The sequence below is a fragment of the Phoca vitulina genome, unplaced genomic scaffold (assembly GCF_004348235.1).
Source record: "Phoca vitulina isolate PV1807 unplaced genomic scaffold, GSC_HSeal_1.0 scaffold24, whole genome shotgun sequence".
NCBI classification, from domain to species: Eukaryota; Metazoa; Chordata; class Mammalia; order Carnivora; family Phocidae; genus Phoca; species Phoca vitulina.
This window is the reverse complement of record NW_022589727.1, coordinates 10,453,027-10,480,239: the sequence shown is the minus strand read 5'-3', so window position 1 is coordinate 10,480,239 and position 27,213 is coordinate 10,453,027. Positions and strand designations below refer to the sequence as shown.

At 34.4% G+C, this 27,213-nt stretch overlaps 1 protein-coding gene across 1 annotated transcript in view; it reads right to left on the bottom strand.

Moving 5' to 3' along the window:
- CCDC178 (coiled-coil domain containing 178) overlaps window positions 1-27,213 on the bottom strand; it is a 414,615-nt gene that overhangs the window by 36,275 nt on the left and 351,127 nt on the right. The window contains exon 19 of the mRNA XM_032421225.1: window positions 4,984-5,118. Coding sequence (XP_032277116.1) covers window positions 4,984-5,118 — 135 coding nt within the window. The remainder of the gene's footprint in view (window positions 1-4,983; window positions 5,119-27,213) is intronic.

Genomic DNA, 27,213 nt, shown 5'->3' with positions numbered 1-27,213 from the left:
CTGAAGTTGAACCCACTGATTTTTTAAAATCCCATGTTTTAAGTCCTGGTAGTTGTACAAACTCACAAGATTCATCCCTTCTCATTTTCAAAGCCATATGTTATGGGGATTTACCTTCCCTGTGAGGGCTTTCCAGTGTGATAGTCTACTTTTTGCCCTTCTCCACACCATGGGCTCTCTCCCCTCTGCTGACAGTCACAGTCTGGTCTGATTCACTCCCAAACTCCCACCTTCACCCTTCCTGTCTTCTTTGATGTGGCCTCTTCTCTACCTTTAGTTGTGGAGTTTGTTCTGCAAATCTTCAGGTTGATTTCTGGGTTATTCATGCTGATGTGAGTGTTATCTAGTTATATCTGTGGGACAAGGAGAGCTTAGGGTCCTCCTACTCTGCCATCCTCCCAACCTCCAACCAAGTGATTTTAAATTTTTATCCTGTGTTTTTTTCTGGCTTTTTTCCATTTGCATAGCTGTCTTCCAGAAATAAGAAATTGGTCTGTCCTTATATGTATTATGTGTGTGTGTGCATGCACAAATGTCTGAAATGACTAAACACCTTATTTCTGTGCCATCAAAATTCTTGGCAAAGCACCTAGAGAATGCTTTTGTTTATTAATGTATAGAAATGTAGGCACCTTGAGCTTGAAAGACCTTTGAGGTTATCACATTAAATCCTAATAAACCACTTCACCAATTCACATAATAATCAATTCACTCAACAAATATTTTTGAGTACTTATGTATTAAGAACTGTAGTTGGTGCCAGGAGGATAAAGATAAACAAATAAGACATGCTTTTCAAAGGAGAAGGCTCACATTCTAGTGGGTGAGGACATACAGACCACACACAAATGTTTGTTCAAGGAGGTCAGGTGAACATTCCAGGAGTGCAGACTGAGAAGCTGCTCTCTGGGCTGACTCTTAGCCAGTTTGCTTTCCCTCAACCACTGCAATGCTTCTGCTCGAGCACTAGCAGTGCATGGTTGGAGAGCAAATATTTTCATATTGAGCCCAAACCCACCCTTCCATTATGGGTCCAGGTGTTGCCAACCTTCACTTAGTCCTTTAGATGTTTGTCCTTCCAAAGTCTTTTCCTTTTACAATTAAACATTCTAAATTTGTATATTTCTCCCTCTCCCTGTTTTTTATTAGATTGCTGCTTTCTAGTATATCAATATGGCCCTTAAACTATACTTCCCAAACCTTTATAAAATACTGCAGATATACCCAACTTTTGAAGTGCAATGGGACTATCATCTCCTTTAACAAGACAAAACATTTGTGCCTTCGAAGTCTAAGATCACATGAACATGTCTGCCACATCACATTCTCTTATTTAAATGATGAGTTAATATTCAGTCTTTTTTCCAAATAAGATGCCAAAGGGGTATTAAAAATCACAGCATTAAATAAGTTAAAAATAAAAATAAAAATAATGCAATGACAGTACCTTATATGGGCTGAGATGTGAGGTTAGGACTATAAAATATGCCCTACAAGTGTCAGATTCAAGAAGTCTCATGTGCTTGCCAGAGCTGGAACATGGCATTGGTCTTAAGATAGTAGTAGCTCACTTTGGCTCATGTTAAAATTATAGCCAACTAAAATCCCTGTATATATATATATAAATATTTTATATAAATGGCTTCGATGTCAAATAAATATATATAAATATTTTATATAAATGGCTTCGATGTCAAATACACCAATACTTTATTTCAATTATAGTTCATCTTACTAGTTTCTGTTTGATTATGTTTTCAAAAGCTTATGTGGTCCACCTGGTTTTCTGCCATCTGTAGATTTACCAATTATGCTTTTTTTTTTTTTTTTTTTTTTTGGATAGTCCTGCAATTGCTTCAAGCCCAAGGGTGAAACAAAGTTTCCTTTTTCTGCCTAACATTTATTTTGAATTGATTTTGCTCAATACCAGTTATATACAATTTACTTTTTAAAGATTCATCAGATGATTTTCTCATCAAATCGTTCACTAATATCTTTTTTAAAATTCGCTAATATCCTATGGCATCATTTTAATATTACCTTCAAAATATAAAACATTAGATTCCATAGTATTGACATGCTATTAAATTATATGAAAATAGAGAGCAATAGGGCGCCTGGGTGGCTCAGTCGTTAAGCATCTGCCTTCGGCTCAGGTCATGATCCCAGGGTCCTGGGATCAAGTCCCACATCGGGCTCCCTGTTCGGCAGGAAGCCTGCTTCTCCCTCTCCCACTCCCCCTGCTTGTGTTCCTGCTCTCACTATCTCTCTCTCTATCAAATAAATAAATAAAATCTTTAAAAAAAAATAGAGAGCAATAGCATCTGGTCTGTTAAGCAATTTTTAGCCATGTTGATTCAAATTATAGAGACTGATACCTGCAGACTCACTCTGCAAACATACTGAATCACTCTATCATGTTGTCATTTAAAAAATTTTGAGGGACACCTGGGTGGCTCAGCTGGTTAAGTGTCTGCCTTCAGCTCAGGTCATGATCTCAGGGTCCTGGGATCGAGTCCTGTGTCAGGTTCCCTGCTCTGTGGGGAGTCTGCTTCTCCCTCTGCCCCTCTCCCTGCTTGTGCTCTCACTCTCTCAAATAAATAAATAAAACTTAAAAAATAAAATAAAAAAATAGAAAATGTTGATATAATAAGTGAAAACAAGTTAGTCATGGAATACCTTCAGATAAATTTAATGGCCTTACACACTAAAAACCAACTAAGCAAGAACTGAACTAATTTCACTGATGATGTACAGCCCCAAAGGAACTTAGACTCTTCTAGGAAGAAAAGCACAGCAACAAGTAGAAGGAGTAAGGTGCTGAAAATACAACTGTGGTTTGGTGATGTGTACAGAGTATAGTAGGAGGTAAAGAAAAGGAAGGTGCTCAGGAAGGATTTTGTAGAGATGTTTGATTTGAGTCAGATGTTCTTTAACAGGTAAGATAATAAGAGTATTACAGAAAAAGGTTAAGAGTATAGGCACAGGAAAGGAAGAAGGAGTTAAATAAGAAGTTTCACACTAGAGGAATTTTGGAGCAGCTGATATAGACTTCAAGGAACTAATCTGGAGAGAGACAAAGCTGGGAAGTTTAGCAGGAACTGGGTCATGACGGTCATTGTGTACCATGCTGAGGGTTTAGGAGTTAAGTTTTTCAGAGGGTTGCCCATGTTTCTATAGTTTTATGGCAAGATCCTGAAAATTATGTTTCAGTATTCCTATTAAAAGTCAAAGTTGAAATATTCTAAGTTGACATCATCTCCATCAGATAAGAATTCACTAAATTATGTTCCTCAAGTTCCCCAAACACAATCCAGCCTTGTTACTGTGTCTCTAGAAGCAGAGTAGTTGAATCTTTCTACTGATACTATGCTATCATTTCTAACTCTTCATTTCCATTGTTATATAACAGCCATCAACATAAGTAATTTAAAATCAAATTTGTTAAAAAAATGTATTGGTGAATTTCTAATAAAAATTAGAATAAGGATTATTGTAGGTTAGGGAGAGAGTTCACTTTAATGATATTCAAAGTTTCTACTGACATTTTCAATATTTCAAAATACACCCTAATTTACAATGAGGATTTATCACTTAAGAATGTTTACAGTTAGGCAGAAGTATGAGATTTTTTAAAAACAATAAATAGAACATGCAAATTACCTTTGGATATTTAAAAGGGAATCACAAGTTATAGGCACTCCATAATTTTTAATGTACTATCTGTTAACAGACTTTTAAGGGAAAAAAAATCAAGATCCTGACTTCAAAAACACTGCAACTGTAGTTTATACTCAAGTTTGTATATGCATATCTATTAAACCTACACATTTAAGTTCTACCTTTTCAAAACTTTAAATTTCTATTATTTAAAATTTTTGTTATAATCCATTATCAGTGGAATCCTTATATAAAGTACATGTACATATATAAAGTGCATATACATCTTATATATGTTCTTCATATGATAGATACACACACACACACACACACACACACACATACATCCTCAGAGGAAAACAGCAAAAATAGCCGCCAGTAAAAATGAAATTTGAAATAGCTTTGGAAGTGTTTTGCAAAATCCTTTGATTATGGTAAATTATGCATCATGAAGTGCACACGTAATTAAAATATTTAGAAAAAGATTTGGTTTGTTTAGGTTCAGCATGCATTGTTTATGCTGCAAGTTAATGAAGATTATGGTTTTAAAGAGCATGTGCATTTTATATTATAGAACAGGTGCTTCTATTTTTTGTTTTTTAATAGAACAAGGTGGTGTTTGTTTTATTTTCCTTTGGGAAGTCATATTTTATTCATATTATAACATTTCAAATAGTAAAATATTAATCTAAAAAATTTAATTTTCCCAAAATAGTCTTTACATAGTTAATACGGATTTCTAAAATAGATCAGAGTCTTAAAATAAAGACAACGGATCCACTAAAAGTTTTTACAGAGACAAAGAGTAAAATTTCACATGCTTCTGGAACCACAGTTATATTCTAATCTCAAAGTGCATATTTTTCAAATAAAGTTATCTCTAAATCTTCTTAGGAGGACAAGCCTCTTTTGAAATGGAAGGGGAAAGAAAACAGGTAAATAAGATAAACATAAGTGTCATTTTTACTGAAGTAGATTTCACACAAAAGCAACAGAAGGCAACTGTTGACGATATCTCTTAAACAGCTGAATGGCATCTGCAAAGCCTGAAGATTTGAAAATATATATTTATACCAAATGTATTTATAAAAATCTGTTTTGAGGTTTGTGAAAAATAAGTTCACTCTCCCTTTTCCCCCAAAGTATGCATGGTGTATATGCTAACTTACTGAATTCATCCTTCATGCAATTCCAGTTTATTAAAGAGGTTAAAAATTTATAAAACTCTGATGGGATATGGTTTTAATGCTTCATCACACTACCCATCATTTGCTTTTCAATCTAGATCAGAATGATCTTTCCTACTTCCCTGCAATCACCTACCTGCACAGCTAATATTTTCTGAATACTCTCCTGAGAGTCTGTCTGGAACTTGGCCAGCCTCATCTGGCTGTAGAGGACCACCAGTTTGAAGTGCTTCTGCCACACCTTGTGTATCCTTCTTTGCAGCTGACAGAGCTAAAGGGAAGAGGGAGGGGGGAAAAACACAAGTCAGAGTAGGAGAGGAAATTAATGGCAGTGTTCAAGAAGAATGATGGAGGGAAATATAGAAAGCAGTCAATAGCCCATTCTGCACTGTATGGACCTGACAGGAATTTCACAGTCTCTTGATTTTCCAGCCCACTCATGTGCATTCATCAGAAACCAGTCACATCTGGCCGCCAGGATGGGGGGTTAATTTTCTCTAAATGCCTCAGCAGTTTTGTTCTAGCTGAGGCAAACTCTGTGACTGCAAAGCTGATGAGTAAAATATTTCTACTTCACCCAGTTTAACTCAAAACCGATAGCCTCGGGACATATTGAACCTTTCTTTAAAAAAAATAATCTTTTGAAGCTTTTTTGAATGGCACATCAGGTTAAGCCAAAGTTTAAAAATGCAACTTGGAGACTTTGATGGACACCATTGCTTCTTCTTTTTTTTTTTTCCCTCATAAAGCTTACCATTGCTTGGCAATGTGTGCTTTAGAGCATGACAAAACTAAAGAGAATTAACTTAGCCATCAACTGCTGAGGGAGAACAATAACAGGGAAGAGATTTCCAGCAAGAACTCTCTATTAATCTACCTCCCTCTGACTATGTGACATGGAGACATCTCACTGCACTAACGTACAGTGGACGCAGTGTTTAGAGGTGAAACGTTCAATACTGCATCAACACAGAAAAAGACTTCTCCTATGAGGCATTCTATACTTTTTGGATGTTTAGTATAAAATCAAACAACAACAACAAATATGGTAGAAGTTTTACCAAAACAATGAACATATGTCACTCAACAGTTAACACAGCCACACCATATAGAATTTTTATAATTAGGTTATTTTCGAAGAAATAAACTTCATAAAAATTAATTTTAAAAACAGTACTAAAATATATTCTGTCACTGAAACCTTTTTTTTTTTTTTTTTTTTTGGTAATGTGGATAGTTGTTTATGTTGACTTCTTAGTATATTTTGTAGAATGAAAAATAAACACCAAAAATTTCATATCAGACATCTTCACAACAGAATAAAAACATGTCACAAAGTATGGCTATTTTATGTCTTATTTATTGATCTGAGCACATGTAAAGGATCCTATGCAAAATTTCACCAGACTGCATGGATGACTTGTGAACTTTTCTGGAAGCGTATTTCAATAAAACAGTTTACTTAAAAACAACAATTTTAAAAATAGTCACCTGGTGTGAATTGTGAATTGTTTATAATCATTATCTTCATTATGCATCATAATAAGCAACACATAGGTATTTATGTAAGTCCACAGAATAATGAAACCACTATTCTTGATTAATTGGTTAACTTGTGAAATAAGAATAACCTTGAAAACTATAGAATTTTCAGCCTGCTAAATGCTGAAATATATTACCTGGAATTTAAGGACATTTTAGATACTTTAGGCTATTGAGTTGAAAATTAACATCACTTTTTGAAGGGAAAGTCTGTCATTATTAAATGGTTTTCTGTAATATTTAGTAGTTTTAATATAATATTAAAATTTTTTTTCTGCCAAATCTGACAGCCACTGGGGGAGCATATGCTGTTATCTTAAAATACTCACTAAGATGTTAAGACACTTTAGTCTAAGCATTACACCATTATTATGGTATCTGCAAATATGACAAGGGCAAATAAGAGGAATATGAGTTTTAGAGGAATTCCTTAAACTGAAGGTAACTTTTTTACAAGTGGGAGCTCTCAACATGTGAAAGGTTTTTACAAGTGGGAGCTCATTAACCAAAGTGAACTGAATGGTAATGCTACCCATCTTTCTCTCTACTTAAGTAGAGAAGTTCCTTATGTATCAACTAAAAAAGAGTAATATCTCAAAAGTGTTTTTTTTAAATTTTAGATTTATAGCTAATAAGCTTCTGAAAAAAGAATGGGGACAGAAAAAAACTGAAGGAATTCTTAGAATCAGCATCCAGTAAAAGTCATATATATACACATACATATCCACATTAAAGACAATGAGATGATCAACAATAATATATATGGAAAAATATTTAAGGTGTTAGAAATGACAGTTGATTTGAATATGATGACAACTATTTTAAGAAAATTGTTATGGTAAAAGCCCAATTGTAAGATGTTAGTAGACAGTAATCACTCAATAAATACTGAAATTAAATCAATAAAGTGAACTGGTAAAATTTTAGTGGTGAAGCAAAGGAGCGAGTAAGACTTTCAAGAACTTAATAATTAATGAGAGAAGAGAAAGATAAGCCAAGTGAATGTAAGAGACACAAAAATATATAAAGGGAAAACTAAAGAGAGAGAATTCAGTTGTGAGTGGAAAAGTCCTTTAGGTAGACACAGAATTTAGGTTGGAAAGCCAAAGGAACTGGAATGATTTTTGATCTCTCCAACTTCAATTAAACTAGTGTTTCTGAAATGAAACTCTTCAATGATTACATTCTTGAAATGTAATCATTTATTCCTGAAATGATTAATTCCTGCCCTCTCCTTCAGATTTTAGGGAAGATAAGGTGAGATGAGGGAGGAAGTGTTAGAGAAACAAAAAAGAACAGTAAGGGACACAAACACACTGGATGGGGTTACAGCAAGGGCACTGTAAGGACTTGCCAAGTACTTAGAAGTAAGAATGGAATTTAGAGCCACTGATGGAGTAACTAGGCTGCTGCTTAGTCTCTAGCACATATTACAAGAATTTTGGAAAAGAATGGATAAGATTCTCATAGAAAACTCGGAAGGAGCATACTGGCACAGGAAAAGAGTCATTTTGAAAAAAGATCCTCAACTTCAGTGCCCTCGGTTTTGTACACAAAAGAGAAAAGAGGATATTCAACTGCATCAGGAGCGCTGAAACAGGAAACAGCTGGTGTGTACTCTCAGACATTTAAAATGGCAAAAAGGAATGGTAGAGTTTTCTGACAATGGTTTCTGGTCAGTTTGAATTTGTAGTAGATTTGGTAAGTTGGGCTCTAGTTCTTGCTTTGTGAGTTCTTTGCTGAAGGAAGCCCAAAGATAGAATTTGTTGTTATTTCTTTTGAGATAATGATCACTACGTAGCTATTCACAAAGAAAAAAAAATCAATGTCTATTTTGACATGGTATTTAAGATACAGAGAGTTGATGTCAATGTTAGCATTGCATCCAATGTCCATTTGTATATAATATACATTTGGTAAAAATCCCTTCTGATTAAATTTGATTAGGTTCTTTTTATTATATTTATTAACATTTTAAAGCTTGATATTCTCTGACAGTAAAACAGAGTAAATTAATGTTGTCACTTGCAAGAATGAAAGATTCTCCATTCTCCTATTTTAATATACTTTTGTATATTATATGGATTCTGTTTTTAATCCAAGTTATTTTGATGACCTATATAAATTCATGCTAACTCCCATATATCACATAAACCTGGCTTTAACACTAAATGTAATAATGTATATATTACAACACACAAAACCTCTAATTAAATAGGTTTAAATTTATATTATTTTACTGCTGTTATGCATGTGAAAATTATAATATGCTAAGACTAATATAAACTATTTGATATCCCAATCACAAGTTTCAAAAACATTAGGCACAGCCATAACCAAATTAGCACTGAAATATTGTCTTACACCATTCTCATGTTCTCAGCATTGAAAGTAGAACTTTCAAAGCATCACTTTTTCAGGTATTTTCTGTGGCCAGCTTGGAGTATACAGTTGTGTGGTTTGCATTATGGAGGACATAAAAATAAAGCCTTGTTATCCTAGCCCAAAGGAGACAATTGGGGCACATTGTGAAGAATGGAGTGATATAGAGTTGAAGTATATTTGTTATTTACTGTCAGAGAAAAACAGTGTTCATAGATGTGATTTTAAAAATAGACCCTCATTCTCCAGAATCGATCACATCCTAGGTCATAAATCAGGTCTCAACCGGTACCAAAAGATTGGGATCATTCCCTGCCTATTTTCAGACCACAATGCTTTGAAACTAGAACTCAATCACAAGAAGAAAGTCGGAAAGAACTCAAATACATGGAGGCTAAAGAGCATCCTACTGAAGAATGAATAGGTCAACCAGGAAATTAAAGAAGAATTAAAAAAATTCATGGAAACCAATGAAAATGAAAACACAACTATTCAAAATCTTTGGGATGCAGCAAAGGCAGTCCTAAGAGGAAAGTATATAGCAATACAAGCCTTTCTCAAGAAACAAGAAAGGTCTCAAGTACACAACCTAACCCTACACCTAAAGGAGATGGAGAAAGAACAGCAAATAAAGCCTAAACCCAGCAGGAGAAGAGAAATAATAAAGACCAGAGCAGAAATCAATGAAATAGAAACTAAAAAACAGTAGAACAGATCAACGAAACTAGGAGCTGGTTCTTTGAAAGAATTAACAAGATTGATAAACCCCTGGCCAGACTTATCAAAAAGAAAAGAGAAATGACCCAAATCAACAAAATCATGAATGAAAGAGGAGAGATCACAACCAACACCAAAGAAATACAAACAATTATAAGAACATATTATGAGCAACTCTATGCCAGCAAATTAGATAACCTGGAAGAAATGGATGCATTCCTAGAGATGTATCAACTACCAAAACTGAACCAGGAAGAAATAGAAAACCTGAACAGACCTATAACCACTAAGGAAATTGAAGCAGATATCAAAAATCTCCCAAAAAACAAAAGCCCAGGGCCAGATGGCTTCCCAGGGGAATTCTACCAAACATTTCAAGAAGAATTAATACCTATTCTTCTGAAACTGTTCCAAAAAATAGAAAGAGAAGGAAAACTTCCAAACTCATTTTATGAGGCCAGCATTACCTTGATCCCAAAACCAGACAAAAACCCCATCAAAAAGGAGAATTACAGACCAATATCCTTGATGAACATGGATGCAAAAATTCTCACCAAAATACTAGCCAATAGGATCCAACAGTACATTAAAAGGATTATTCACCATGACCAAGTGGGATTTATCCCTGGGCTGCAAGGTTGGTTCAACATCCACAAATCAATCAATGTGATACAATACATTAACAAAAGAAAGAACAAGAATCATATGATCCTCTCAATAGACGCAGAAAAAGCATTTGACAAAGCACAGCATCCTTTCTTGATCAAAACTCTTCAGAGTATAGGGATAGAGGGTACATACCTCAATATCATAAAAGCCATCTATGAAAAACCTACAGCAAATATCATTCTCAATGGGGAAAAACTGAGAGCTTTCCCCCTAAGGTCAGGAACACGGCAGGGATGTCCACTGTCACCACTGCTATTCAACATAGTATTAGAAGTCCTAGCCACAGCAATCAGACAACAAAAAGAAATAAAAGGCATCCAAATCGGCAAAGAAGAAGTCAAGCTCTCACTCTTTGCAGATGATATGATACTTTATGTGGAAAACCCCAAAGACTCCACCCCAAAACTGCTAGAACTCATACAGAAATTCAGTAAAGTGGCAGGATATAAAATCAATGCACAGAAATCAGTGGCATTCCTATACACCAACAACAAGACAGAAGAAAGAGAAATTAAGGAGTCGATCCCATTTACAATTGCACCCAAAACCATAAGATACCTAGGAATAAATCCAACCAAAGAGGCAAAGGATCTGTACTCAGAAAACTATAAAATACTCATGAAAGAAATTGACGAAGACACAAAGAAATGGAAAAACGTTCCATGCTCATGGATTGGAAGAACAAATATTGTGAAGATGTCAGTGCTACCTAGAGCAATCTACACATTCAATGCAATCCCCATCAAAATACCATTCACTTTTTTCAAAGAAATGGAACAAAGAATCCTAAAATTTGTATGGAACCAGAAAAGACCCCGCATAGCCAGAGGAATGTTGAAAAAGAAAAGCAAAGCTGGCGGCATCACAATTCTGGACTTCCAGCTCTATTACAAAGCTGTCATCATCAAGACAGTATGGTACTGGCACAAAAACAGGCACATAGATCAATGGAACAGAATAGAGAGCCCAGAAATGGACCCTCAACTCTACAGTCAACTAATCTTTGACAAAGCAGGAAAGAATGTCCAATGGAAAAAAGACAGTCTCTTCAACAAATGGTGTTGGGAAAATTGGACAGCAACATGCAGAAGAATGAAACTGGACCATTTCCTTACACCACACACAAAAATAGACTCCAAATGGTTGAAAGACCTCAATGTAAGACAGGAGTCCATCAAAATCCTAAAGGAGAACACAGGCAGCAACCTCTTCGACCTCAGCCGCAGCAACTTCTTCCTAGAAACATCGCCAAAGGCAAGGGAAGCAAGGGCAAAAATGAACTATTGGGACTTCATCAAGATAAAAAGCTTTTGCACAGCAAAGGAAACAGTCAACAAAACCAAAAGACAACCGACAGAATGGGAGAAGATATTTGCAAATGACATATCAGATAAAGGGCTAGTATCCAAAATCTATAAAGAACTTATCAAACTCAACACCAAAAGAACAAAGAATCCAATCAAGAAATGGGCAGAAGACATGAACAGACATTTTCCCAAGGAAGACATCCAAATGGCCAACAGACACATGAAAAAGTGCTCAACATCGCTCAGCATCAGGGAAATCCAAATCAAAACCTCAATGAGATACCACCTCACACTAGTCAGAATGGCTAAAACTAACACGACAGATGTTGGCGGGGATGCAGAGGAAGGGGCTCCCTCCTACACTGTTGATGGGAATGCAAGCTTGTGCAACCACTCTGGAAAACAGTATGGAGGTTCCTCAGAAAGTTGAAAATAGAGCTACCATATGATCCACCAATTGCACTACTGGGTATTTACCCCAAAGATACAAATGTAGGGATCCGAAGGGGTACGTCCACCCCGATGTTTATAGCAGCAATGTCCACAATAACCAAACTGTGGAAAGAGCCAAGATGTCCATCAACAGATGAATGGATAAAGAAGATGTGGTATATATATACAATGGAATATTATGCAGCCATCAAAAGGAACAAGATCTTGCCATTTGCAACGATGTGGATGGAACTGGAGGGTGTTATGCTGAGCAAAATAAGTCAATCAGAGAAAAACATGTATCATATGACCTCACTGATATGAGGAATTCTTAATCTCAGGAAACAAACTGAGAGTTGTTGGAGTAGGGGTGGGTGGAGGGATGGGGTGGCTGGGAGATAGACACTGGGGAGGGTATGTGCTATGGTGAGCGCTGTGAATTGTGCAAGACTGTTGAATCACAGATCTGTACCTCTGAAACAAATAATGCAATATATGTTAAGAAAAAAAAAAGAAGAAGATAGCAGGAGGGGAAGAATGAAGGGGGGGGAAATCGGAGGGGTAGACGAACCATGAGAGACAATGGACTCTGAAAAAACAAACTGAGGGTTCTAGAGGGGAGGGGGGTGGGAGGATGGGTTAGCCTGGTGATGGGTATTGAGGAGGGCACGTTCTGCATGGAGCACTGGGTGTTATGCACAAACAATGAATCATGGAACACTACATCTAAAACTAATGATGTAATGTATGGGGATTAACATAACAATAAAAAAATAAAAAAAATAAATAAAAAAATAAAAATAGACCCTCAAATTATTTGATAAACCTCCTGAAGCAGGAGGGTTTAAAAGTAGACCTCAAATTATTTGAAAATCCTCCCTTTGAGTGTAGGCTGGACTTAGTGACTGTCTTGTAAAGAACAGAATAGGGCAGAAGATAGTATGCACTTCCAAACACACACACACACACACACACACACACACACACCCTGAGGCTTCTGTCGTGGGTTTTCTCTCTCTCTCATTCTCTCAGATATTTTGATTTAGGAATAGCCAGCTCCCATGTTGTGTAAGCAGCTCTGTGAAAGACCCACATGGTGAGGAATTGAAACTTCTTTTTGCCAACAGCCCCCTGTGAGTGATCTTGAAAGCAGATTCTCCAATCTCTTCAGATGACTGCCACCCTGACCAACAACTTGACTGCAACCTTATAGGAGACCATGAGCCAAAATCACCCATCTATGCAGCTCCTGGTTCTTGTCTTTCAGAAACTTTGTGAGAAAATAAGTGTTTATTAGCTTAAGCTGCTAAATTTAGGGACAATTTGTTGCAGCAATAGTTAATGATAGATTTTAAACTCTTTTTCTTTCTTCTCTCTTTGCCTAGCCAGAAAATAATTTACTATCCATATTTTCTGAATGTAAAGCAAAAGTGATCTCCTAATTCACTGTTTGGTTTAAGACTGAAGCTGAAAATGATTTATTAGTAATAAGAGAGTGATTAATAAATACTTATTGATTGATAGAATGTAGTTTGTACCATCTAGGAGCTCATTAATTGAAGACAGTGTAAAGGAACTATAATTTAATAGTTCCAGAAATTTAAAAATGGTTCATTATCAGCAAATATTTTCATGAAATACATCAATATATCAAAGAAAAAATAATCATCCCCAAGAGAAGTCGATATGAATAAACACAGAAACAAAAACAATCAACAATGAAAAAAATTATCTTAGCAAACTAGGAATAGGAACAGAAGAAAATTTCTTTAACCTGATAAAGGTATAAACCCAAAACTTTCAACAAATATTTTAGTAAATAGAGATACTTTAGAAACATTCCCATAAATGTCAGGAAAAATACAGAAAGGCTATCAGGAATCAGTACCTCTTTTCAAAATTTTATTGCAGATACTGGCCAAAGCAATAAGAAAATGAAAGAAAAAAATAGATATATGAGAAAGAATGCCTACACAGAAAATTAAAGAGGTTCTACAAATCAACAATAGGAGGTAATTAGAGAGTTTACGAACTTTTTTGCCTGTAAGATCAGCACTGAAAAAAATAACATTAAAAATTAGTTATAACCAATTTTGAATCATGATTCTAAAATACCATTCATAATCACAATACAAAATGTAAGATGTCTAGGTTTCAATCTATTAAATATGTAGAGAAATATACACAGAAAGTTAAAAAACATTTTTAAAAAATATAAAGTAATAACTAAATAAATGAAGAGGTATAATCTGTCCACATAGGGGACATGTCAATGTTTCGCAAAGTGGTCTACAATCTCATCAGGTTTCATAGAACTTGATCTAAAACTTATATGGAGGGGCGCCTGGGTGGCTCAGTCGTTAAGCGTCTGCCTTCGGCTCAGGTCATGATCCCAGGGTCCTGGGATCGAGCCCCGCATTGGGCTCCCTGCTCAGCGGGAAGCCTGCTTCTCCCTCTCCCACTCCCCCTGCTTGTGTTCCCTCTCTCGCTGTGTCTCTGTCAAAGAAATAAATAAATCTTTAAAAAAAAAAAAAAAAACTTATATGGAAGAATAAAGGACTGAGAACAGCTAAGACAATTGTGAAATAGAAGAACAAGCTAAAAAAAACTTGACATATATAAAGATGTAGGAACTAACAGTAATGTCAGCATTGGAATGGATAAGCATTAGGTCAGAAAAGAGATGAACAAGACATTCATATAAAATATATAAGTTTGAAATATGACACAGCATTTAAATTAGTGGAGAAAGGATGGCATAATTGATTTTCTCTATACAAGTCTCTAAAATAAAACTAGATCCTTAACTTATAATATACACTAACATAAAAGCTAGGTAGACTAAATTGAGAAAAGATAAATTTAAAACTGACCTTTAGAAGGGGAAGCAGTTTTAAATAAAATACTAAAATAATAAATTCTAATGGAAAGAACTGGTAAATTTAATTATGCTGAATTTTTTTAAATTTAAATTTAAGCAGAGTAACAAAATTAACCAGAGGTTTAGAAAAAGTATTAACAACACAGCTAGCAAGGATTAATTTCTTTAACATAGAAAGAGCCCCTATAAATCAATAAGGAAAAATACAAACAATATACCAGAAAAATGGGCAAATAATACAAATAGGCAATTCACAGAAAAGGAAAGCTATTTTGTCTATAAACATTTGAAAAGATGTGGTTCATATATACAATGGAATATTACTCAGCCATCAGAAAGGATGAATACCTACCATTTGCATCCACATGGATGCAACTGGAGGGGATTATGCTAAGTGAAATAAGTCAAGCAGAGAAGACAATTATCATATGGTTTCACTCTTATGTGGAACATAAAGAATAGCACGGAGGACCATAGGGGAAGGAAGGGAAAACTGAATGGGAAGAAATCAGAGAGGGAGACAAACCTTGAGAGACTCTGGGCTCTGGGAAACAAACTGAGGGTTACAGAAGGGAGGGGGTGGGGGAATGGGGTAGCCGGGTGATGGGTATTAAGGAGGGCACGTGTTTTGATGAGCACTGGTTGTTAAACACAACTAATGAATCGTTGAACACTTAAAAAAAAGAAAAACATGTTCAATCTCAATAGTAGAGCATAAATAAATATGATTTACACTCACCCAATTGGCAATTATTACAAAAAACTGTCCATACCAATTCTTGGTAAGATGTGGAAAAAACTAAACTCTCATACATTGTTCATACATTGTCAAATCTGTGTCTAATTTGACACAAAGACTCTGGAGAACAATCTGACATTATGTATTAAATTTGGAGATGTAGCTCCCCTTTGATCTAGCAATTATACTTAAACCTACATATTCTAGACCAGTGGTTCTCAAGATCAGCAGGATCAGTATCACAACAGAACTTGTCAGAAATATAGTTATTCAGACCTACTGAATCAGAAACTCTGGAGCCCAGCAATTGGTGTTTTTTAACAAGACTTCCAGGTATCTAATGCATTCTGAAGTCAGAGATACTGCTCTTGAATAACAGTTATAATATGTTCCCAAGGAAACATATAAAATAATGTTAATTTACAGCATTGATTGCAATGGTGAAAATGTGGAAACAATCTAATTGTTTACACTTGAATAATAAAAAATACATTGTAGTACGTTCATATCCTACAGCCTAGAATTTAAAATAAATCCACTAATATTGCATGTGATATATACAGTACATTTATACATAAAAATGAAAACTAATAGTTTACATTTAAAATTAATTACAATTAATAAAATTAATAATTAATAAAATTACAATTAATAAAATATGGATAGAATTGATAAATACCTAGTGGTTAACTCAGTAAAGAGGAGGGAAATAATATTAGGAATAGGCAGACAGAGGGTTTTGAGTGTATTCATACTGGTCTAAACATACAAAGCAAATATGCAAATATCGATATTTACAAAGCTGATAAAGGTACACAGAAATTTATGATAAAACTTACATGTACCTTATATATAACTCTGTAACTTACTGTAAGTTTAGTTGTTTCATTAAAAAAAAAAACAACTTACATGTCGGTAAAGACATGTAAGCTTAACCCAACTTTGTCAAAGCATCCTCCTTATTTTGTGGTTCAGGATTATTTCTTTTTAGAGAATTTACTATAATCTAGCTTAAAAAATACTATTATATTTGACCATCTGCTAAAATATAAAAAAGGCTTTTGTGTACAAGACTTTTGTTATGTATCCACTAAGCATGATCCTACCTATAATAAAAGAGCTATCCAAAATATTAAAGGGGTTTAAATCAATAAGAAATTAATTACTACTCTTTCCTTCTTAAATTGCCTAAATTTTTTGGTATTTCTCCTCCTCCTGCTCACATAATAAAAGCATTTGTTGAATAGCAACTTTATAACGTATTTCATACTAAATTGAAGATAGATATATATAAGCCTACTTACACGAGAATTTGATAGAATTAGGTGAGGATTGATGGTACACTCATTTGAAAAAGCATAAAAATATGTAAAATGATGAATAGAGCTTTGGAGAAAGTTGTTTATAAGCCTTTAAATTAATCCTTAGACTAAAATTAGTCCTTTTCTGTGGTTTAACTTTTCTAACATTCTCAAATCATAAGATTAGGTCCCTAATAAGAATAATAGCAATAAAATTTTTGTATTAGTCATGTTGATATCGTAAAGACACTTTGTAAGATATACAACAGAGCTCAGATATTAAAAATACATTAATCAAAATAAACAGGAATTTTTGCAACCTTAGACACATGTTACTATGTTGAAACAATAGTAGACTAGCCTGTTTTTTCTTTTAAAAATTCCTTATATTGTCTCTGTGTATTACAAAACATAAATGTCATTACAAACATGTTTTAAAGATAAAATTAAATCATTTTTAGAGACATATGGTGCCAAAAATTAACTCCCCAAAGCACATAATTTAACTTGCTTTTGCAATTTAAGAACCCTGGAAAAAAAGAAAGGGAACATTTCAAGGAAATGAAAAGTGTCCTTATAATGAATTTCTGCTTATAAGAATCAGATATAACAACAGTCTTTTTAATTAAAATACAAATACCATATGTATAGTTATCTGAAAATGAACTACAAATTGCTTTGTCAGAAAACAAAGGCCAGTCAATACTGAAAATGCAGAAGTCCCTTAAAACACAAAGATAATACTGGGAGGACTGATAGCTCATGGACGGCACTCAAAGTTCTTTGTCTATGAATAATGATTTTTCCATCACTGGAACACCAAAGCAACTGCTGAAGATTTGAATGTATGAGACAGATTGTAAAACAATACTTCATTTATAATTTTTTGAGGAAAAATATCTTTATAAAAAACTGGATGACAGTTCAAAAGTACACAGAATTGTTCTGCATATATGAAAAATCCACTGGATATAACATTCAAACAGGAAATTCATAGGATCACAGCAATAAACAACTCTAGTCAAAGTAACATGTAGGACAAACATCAAGGATGTGGAACCTTCCAAATTCTTGAGGTCCAAATCACTCCCCAGTACACTGGGGTGGAAATTGGGAGTGGGTATATGGTGATGACAATGTGTGACAATTGTCAGAGGTTACAGAATTTGTGAAGGGAGTACCTGTGTATTTAACTCACCACAGGTATCTGAAAATTTCAAAGCTCATCTGGTGTGACCACTAGTGAGCTTGGGAATTTCATAGGTGAGAAGGCTGCTGCCTAAGAATAGAAATATTATGAAGAACTTTTACCATGGGAGAAAATTAAAGCATTTCACACAATCTACTTGTATTTTCTATCTAAAAACACAGTCAAGCAAATAGTCCAACTGTATGTAGAAGCATCTCTAAGGAAAAATTACACATATTTGACAAAGGAGAGAAAAAACATGCTATATTCTGCAGATTTGCATTTGTACCTTGGGTAATCCAATTAAAATGATAACCTTTGACAAAATATGATAAAGGGCACTTGGAAAAAGTAACAGTATTTTCCTATAGGAATATATTTCAAATGATAGATAGATAATAGAAACATACATACAGTCATTCATTTGCACTAGAATATTAAAATAATGATTATGATTTCTGACCTGCTTGTTATAAGGTTTTACATAGTGGAAGCATACTTCCTTTCTCTCTTTCTGACAGATAAATAAAACTGATAGGGAAAGATATGTCCATGCAATTTTAATTCAACAGAGTGATGTGAAGTGAACGCAGCTCACAAGGCAAACCTTATCAGTTCTGTTTATCGTAATAACCCAAACAATGGCAATTACAAATTACTCCACAGATTTTTGGCATGGCAGGAATGACAGATATACAAAATCCAGTTAATTCTCATCTTTTTATAGTACTCAGTTACCAAGCTACACATGTACAATAAACAAATCTCAAAAGTAATGAGATATTTATTATCAAATCTGTTCCACAGATTGGTGTCAAAGATCACATAGCTCATTTCTGGAAACATCCTTTGTCAACTGCTTAGGTATACTTAAAAAAAAATAAAATATGACTCACATGCATTCCCAAAACTAGAGCTGGCCTTTAACAATTAATAAAGAACTACTCTTTTATTCTAATGATATAAAGAATAATACATTTCAAGATTCTGTATTTGGACCTCTGCTAATATATAAAAACACCAATGGCACAAGAAAGCAAGCTGAACTATAACAAACACTACTAAGTCTTGTAGTTAATAGTTAAAGATCACGTCTATCCCTTTATATGAATATGGACATGTATTTCCTTTGTATATGTTATAATTATAACACATACTATGACATAGCAGAAAATAACTAATCCAATTTAATTTTTATGTATTTAATAGTAATAAGGTGCAAAACTCACAGACTTCTTAGTTTCACAGATATCCAGTTCTGAAATAAAATTACTGTATTCTATTGAATATTTGATTTAAAAATTATAAAGATAACAATTTAATTTTTTATTCAAATGACTAAATTTCACAGACAAATCCTATGAAGAGCTCAAAACTATTCTAATTCTAAAATTATTGTTTTCTGTGGTTTAAAAAAAGATGTTAAATCAAGAATAAAACAATTTTTAAAATTCTGTAGTAGAAATTATTTTCATAAGAAAAAACTAACATTGCTAAAATGAAAAATTAGTTGCTTTTAAAAAAGTTGCAAATGGAGGGCGCCTGGGTGGCTCAGTTGGTTAAGCGACTGCCTTCGGCTTAGGTCATGATCCTGGAGTCCCTGGATCGAGTCCTGCATCGGGCTCCCTGCTCGGCAGGGAGCCTGCTTCTCCCTCTGACCCTCCCCCCTCTCATGTGCTCTCTCTCTCATTCTCTCTGTCTCAAATAAATAAATAAAAAATCTTTAAAAAATAAATAAATAAATAAAAAAGTTGCAAATGGAATTACATAAAGACTAAAAACAAAAGTTATGCTGTCACTATGCTTTAGAGATGAACATATTCTTAAGGTATCCACTTCCTTGCCTGCTGTCATTTTCCCCAGATAATTAAATCCCTTGATTTTAAAATGTGGTCAAATGAATGCCGTAAGCCGGCTTTTTTGGTGTTCATTTACGAGCGGTGGTTGAATAATTTTCTTTGATGAGTATCCACAATATATCTTTATAATCTTATGAGACCCACCCATTCTGATGCAAATGAATTAAAATAATACTTTAAAAATCACATTTGTTTAAAACTAATTCACAATAAAAACACTGTATCAAAAATGATTTATTATAGAGCTCCCTGGTTTATTTAGAATTCGCAGGAATAAATATAGTATTTTTCTACTTTAAAGACATCAAGTCCATTATAAATATCCCCAGTATCTTTGTTTCTTTTACACACAAGTAAACATAAATGTTTCTGAAATTACTTGTTTTAAACTACTTGCAAAAATTCAACTGAAAGTGTAAAGAAAATATGAAACACAATCATGCAATGAGGCAGAGCCTGGGAACAGAAAGAAACTAGTCTCTAGCTACAAGAAATCAGGGGTCAGGTGAGTATGAACTTCTTTATGAACTACATCTAAAATGCAAAAGTCTTATGACCTTATTCTTGTTTTAGCTTCCTTTTACTTATCTAGTATTATTTTGGGAGCTAGAAGGATTTCAACAATAAGAAAAAAATCTGCAAAATAGTGGAAATTGTCATAGATGCCAAAAATTTACTAATCCACTTGTTGGCTTGAACAAGAGTATCTAATTGAACATAGGTTACAACAAATATTATCAAAAACATATAATAATAAAGGAGTGCCTTTTAAGAATCAGTTACTAATCTCATTCTTTCAGCAAACACTGTGAAATAAATTCCAAGATACTCAAAGATCTGAAAAGAATGGTGACAATGATTAATACAAATGGAACGATAATAACCCATAGTAAGAAAATTACCAATGTTCTGCTAAATTCTGGAAATTTTTAATGATAAGTAGTGGATGAATCATTGGATATTTGAAAACACAAGCAAATGTAGGTACTAGCATGCTATGTGGCTTTGGGTAATAGTGTCATTTGAACCTTAATTGACTCATTGAAGGAAGAAGTGTAATACTAAATGGATTGCCAGTAAAATATGTAGCCACTTGGCATTTCTGGTTCTCCAGAAGATTTTGGAAATCTCTTGTCTCCTTTTGTCTTTCCATTTCTTCAGCTCCTTCACTGTTCAGACCTCTCCTACCACCTCACTGAAATGGCTCTAGCAAAGATCACCTGCAGGATCTGATATGGCTAAAACTAACGACTTTAACAAAAACCTTTTTTTTTTTTTTGAGTATAGTTGACACACAGTGTTACATTAGTTTCAGGTGTACAACATTGTGTTTTACCATCTTTATATGTTATGCTGTGCTCACCACAAGTGTAGCTACCATCTGTCACCATGCAACACTATTACAATATTGACCTAATTCTCTCTGCTGTACCTTTTATTCCCATCACTTATTCATTTCCAAACTGGAAGCCGGTATCTCCCAGTTTCCTTCATCCATTCTGCTCATCCCCTACAGCCCTTCCTTCTGGCAAACCATCAGTTTGTTCTCTGTATTTACAGGTCTGATTCTGCTTTTTGTTTGTTTATTCATTTGTTTTGCATTTTAGATTCCACATAAGTGAAATCATATAGTATTTCTCTGTGTTTTTCTCTGACTGACTTATTTCACTTAGCATAATACACTTTAGGTCTATCCATGTTGCAAATGGCAAAATCTCATCCCTTTTTTACAGCTGCACAATACTCCATTGTGTATATATCTTCTTTATCCATTCATCTATCAATGGACAGTTAGGTTGCTTCCATATTTTGGCTATTATAAATAATGCTGCAGTAAATATAGGGGATGGATATGTCTTCTCTAATTAGTGTTTTCATTTTTTTCAATAACTACTCAGTAATGGAATTATTAGATGATATGGCATTTCTATTTTTAATTTTTTGAAGAACCTCCATACTTCTTTCTGCAGTGGCTGTAACAATTTACAATCCCACCAATAAGTAGTGCACAAGAGTTCCTTTTTCTCCACATCCTTGTCAACACTTATTTCTTGTCTTTTTGTTTTTAGCCATTCTGACAGGTGTAAGGTGATATCTCATTATAGTTTTGATTTGCACTTCCCTGGTGACTAGTAATATTGAGTATCTTTTCATGTGTCTGTTGGCCATCTGTACATTTTCTGTGAAAAAATGTCTCATTTTTTAATTGGATTGTTTTTTGGTGTTGAGTTGTACAAGTTCTTTATATATTTTGGATATTAACCTTTATTGGATATATCATTTGCAAATATCTTCTCCCATTCAGTAGGCTGCCTTTTCATTTTGTTGATGGTTTCCTTTCTTGTGCAAAACCTTTTTATTTTTATGTAGTACCAATAGTTTCTTTTTGCTTTTATTTTCCTTGCCTTGGGAGACATATCTAGAAAAATATTGCTACAGTGAATGTTAAAGAAATTATGGCTTATGTTCTCTTCTAGGATTTTTATGATTTCAGGTCTCACATTTATGTCTTTAATCCATTTTGAGTTTATTTTTGTGTATGGTATTAGAAAATAGTACAGTGTCATTCTTTCACAGGTAGCTGTCCAGGCTTCCCAACATCATTTTTTGAAGAGATTATCTTTTCTCCATTGTATATTCTTACCTCCTTTGTCATAGATTAACTTACCACACAAGTGTGGGTTTATTTCTGGCTCTCTATCTTGTTCCATTGACCTATGTGTCTATTTTTATGCCAGTACCATACTGTTTTGGTTATTACAATTCTGTAATATATCTTAAAATCTAGAATCGTGGTATCTTCAGCTTTGTTTTTCTTTCTTGAGATTGCTTTTGTTATTGGGGGTCTTTTGGGGTTCCACACAAATTTTAGTATTATTTGTTCTAGTTCTGTGAATCGATTGAATCTGTAGACTGCTTTTGGACATAAAATATGTCCATATTTTAACAATATTAATGATTCCAATCAATGAACACAGAATATCTTTCCATCTGTTTGTGTCATCTTAAATTTCCTTCATCATTGTTTTATAGTTTTCACAGGACAGGTCTTTCACCTCCTTGGTTAAGTTTATTCCTAAGTATTTTATTCTTTTTGGTGCAAGAGTAAATGTAAATTTATTCCTTCTGCAATTTTGTTATTAATATATAGAAATGCTACTGAATTCTGGGTATTAATTTTGTGTCCTGAAACTTTACTGAATCCACATCTTACTTCTAATAGTTTTTGGTGGAATCTTTAGGGTTTTCTATATAGGGTATCATGCCACTACAAATGGTGACAGTTTAACATTTTCCTTACCAATATGGATATTTTTAATTTCTTTTTCTTATCTGGTTGCTGTGGGTAGGATTTCCAGTAGTATGTTGAATAAAAGTGGCAAGAGTGGACATCCTTGTTTGTTCCTGATCTTAGAGGAAAAGCTCTTAGTTTTCCCCATTGGGTGTGATGTTAACTATGGGTTTTTCACATGGCCTTTATTATGTTGAGGTAATTTCCCTCTAAATTCACTTTGTTGAGAGTTTTTATCATGAAAGGATGTTCAATTTTGTCAAATGCTTTTTCTGCATCTACTGAGATCATCATATGATTTTTATTCTTTGTTTTGCTGATGTGGTGTGTCACCTTGATTGATTTGCAAATAGTGAAACATTTTTGCATCTCTGGAATAAATACCACTTCATCATGGTGAAAGATCTTTTTAATGTATTGTTGAATGTGGTTTGCTAATATTTTGTTGGGGAATTTTGCATCTCAATTCATTAGGAATATTGGCCTGTAGTAGTTTGTGTGCGTGTGTGTATGTATGAGAGTGTGTGTGTGTGTGTGTGTGTGTGTGTGTGTGTGGTGTCTTTGGCTTTGGTATCAATATCTTATTACTTCTCGGACATCTTTCCTTCTCTGATTTTATTCTTCGTTTGCTTCTATTGTTCCAAACTTTCTTTTCAGTCTTATTTGCCCCTTTTCTACCACTTAAACATCATCATTTCCTAAGGTCTGCCCCTAATTCTCTCATATATAGTCTCTGAGTGAACTCATGCACTCCCATAATTTAAACTAGCCCAAACAATAATGTCTCTTAAATTTTATCTGCAAAACAGACATCCCTAAGCCTGACTGATTTTTATCATTAACTACTGGACATTTTCCCTTACCTACCCAATGACACCTCAAGGTCAAAGTCCAAAGATGAAACCATTGGGTCCAGGAACATTCTCATCCTACCTGATTTCCTATTGTCCTGTGATTTAGAATGAGATGCTACCCTCCACTATGCCATAAAAGCCAAAAACCTCGGAGCCGTGTTCACATCCCTCACCCACATCTCATTATAACCTAGTTAAGGTTCTATTAATTCTAACTTTTAAGTATTTTTCAATTGGATCCTTTGTTTCCTCCTCAACACAGACTCCTACCACTATTATAAAGTTATCATTTTGGCTTTAAAGGATAAAATTAATAAATAATTAAGACCAAATATGTTACATTTTTTAAAATAGTGGTAGTTATCAAGTATCTAGAGAGCCCTGTGATATACCAGCTGAGACGGGGGTGGGGCTTGCAGCGGGCAGGTATACGATGTGTTAGTGAAGACTGGGGTTGTGCAAATTTTGAAGGCATGAAATGTCTTCAAAATTTCAAGAGACTACGAACACTGCTTTTAAATCAAGGCCCTGACAAATGCTGAATAATGAAGAGGTAAGAAAATCAGTGAATAGCAAAGAGGTATACGTACAAACAACTGAGACTTTATACTCTAAAAAATAGTTTGTTCTACAAAGTAGTTTAATGTATCTCTATAGTTTATTTTTTTCTTCAACATTTTGTCATAGTTTGTACAGATATAGCTTTCTAGTCTATATTTATTATAAATTTCAAATTAATGTTATTTTTGTGAATTAGTTCCTACTATATTTAGACACAGATATATATTTACATTCAGATATGTGTTCTCAACTGATAATTATGTCCTATATTTTTAATAATACTTTACAACACAGAAATACTGTATCACTCCCATTTAGACTCACAACATTTTTAGGCATAAGGCAGTGTAGCTACTACTATTCATTCATAAAGCAAACTTTTATTGAAAAACAAAAACTTTGTGTCAGAGCCTGTACTTTACATCCAGGGGATCAAGGATCCAGTGGGCTAGATGTTTCCTATCTTCAATGTGGCTCAGAGGCACATAGGACCTAAATATATCCTTTATGTAAATAGACAAAAGTAGGAGGTGAATGTGAAACAGTAGACTACAGGATCTCAGAGAAGGAATGCCTAAAAACTCCTGCATAAGCTGGAAGATTCCTGATAGAAGTGATACAAGAACCAAGTTCAACAGGAGTTAGCCAAATGAAGCAAGTGTTGCGCAGGACAACTGCCTAAGGCTCCCCAACTAGTATAAGAAAGAGGCAAAACTTAATCTTAAGGTCTCTTCCGACTTTCTTTCTGCTAAATGAATTTTATATTTATAGCTGAAAATCTCAATTTTACAGAGTTTATTATTTTATAACTAAGGGCCTTTCACAAGCAATTTGTAAAAAAGTGTGAGAGTGTTTTTACTAGCAAAGACTTCACATTATTCTCAATGTCAAGCAGAATAAACAAAACATGGCTGTATACATTTACTTGAAAGAAAGAAAGATTTGAAAAAACTTAATCTGGTGACTTTGAAAGGCAGCTGACCCAGTTTGCCACTGGGCAGGTATTTAAATTAATTAATTAATTAATTAAATTAACAACCCCCCCCCCCCCCCGCCATGGAGTCTCTCCTAATACTGCCTTATTTAAAAAATTAGTGCAAAATTTTGGGTAAGACATTATCAAATAAGAGATAATAGTTGAGTCAGAAAGCAGTCATTAATATCAATAAGCTAAACTGAATTCACACAGTGTGCAAGGTAAAAGCATCTTAGTAGAGATGGCCTCCTCAGAGGAAATGGTTTGACAATAAAGCTCAGACTGGAAAAGACTGAGGGAGAAGAATCCAAATCACAAAATTAGGCCAAGTAAAGAGTTTGACATGTCACACAAGGTGACCAGGATGCAAAGAAGTAGCATGAAGTAATGGGCAGCAAAAATGAAGTGAACATTGCAAAACAGATGGAAGATAGGAATAAGTATATAATGCATAAGTCCACTAAACTTTAAGATAATAACAGTGCTTGTTCTGGAAGCACTGCTCTACTGTCAATTTATGCTTATCCTAGTGTCTATAAAATGCCAGCGTATAGCAAACAAGAACCATCTAAAACTTAAACCTGAACTTCTAACCAGAGGGGATGAACAGCATAGAAAATTTTCATAATGCTAATTAACTAAACATTCTCTCAATTTGTGAACCCCAGAAAAAAGGGTATATAATGTGGGTATGCAAATTTGTTTTGTTTCTAAGAAAGATATAAAAGTAATACACGCATGCTTCATTTTATTGCGTTTTGCTTTATTGCACTTTGCAGATATTGTGTCTTTTTGCAAATTGAAGGTTAGTGGCAACGCTGCAACAAGCAAGTCTATCAGTGCCATTTTTCCAACAGCATGTGCTCACTTCATGTTCTGTGTCACATTTTTTTTTCATTTTTTAAAATTTTTTATTGTAATGTTAATCCCCATACATTACATCATTAGTTTTTGATGTAGTGTTCCATGATTCACCGTTTGTGCATAACACCCAGTGCTCCATGCAGAGCATGCCCTCTTTAATACCCATCACCAGGCTAACCCATCCTCCCACCCCCCTCCCCTCTAGAACCTTCAGTTTGTTTTTTAGAGTCCATCGTCTCTCATGGTTCGTCTCCCCCTCCAATATCCCCCCCTTCATTCTTCCCCTCCTGCTATCTTCTTCTTTTTTTTTCTTAACATATATTGCATTATTTGTTTCAGAGGTACAGATCTGTGATTCAACAGTCTTGCACAATTCACAGCGCTCACCATAGCACATACCCTCCCCAGTGTCTATCTCCCAGCCACCCCATCCCTCCACCCACCCCTACTCCAACAACTCTCAGTTTGTTTCCTGAGATTAAGAATTCCTCATATCAGTGAGGTCATATGATACATGTTTTTCTCTGATTGACTTATTTTGCTCAGCATAACACCCTCCAGTTCCATCCACATCGTTGCAAATGGCAAGATCTTGTTCCTTTTGATGGCTGCATAATATTCCATTGTATATATATACCACATCTTCTTTATCCATTCATCTGTTGATGGACATCTTGGCTCTTTCCACAGTTTGGTTATTGTGGACATTGCTGCTATAAACATCGGGGTGGACGTACCCCTTCGGATCCCTACATTTGTATCTTTGGGGTAAATACCCAGTAGTGCAATTGGTGGATCATA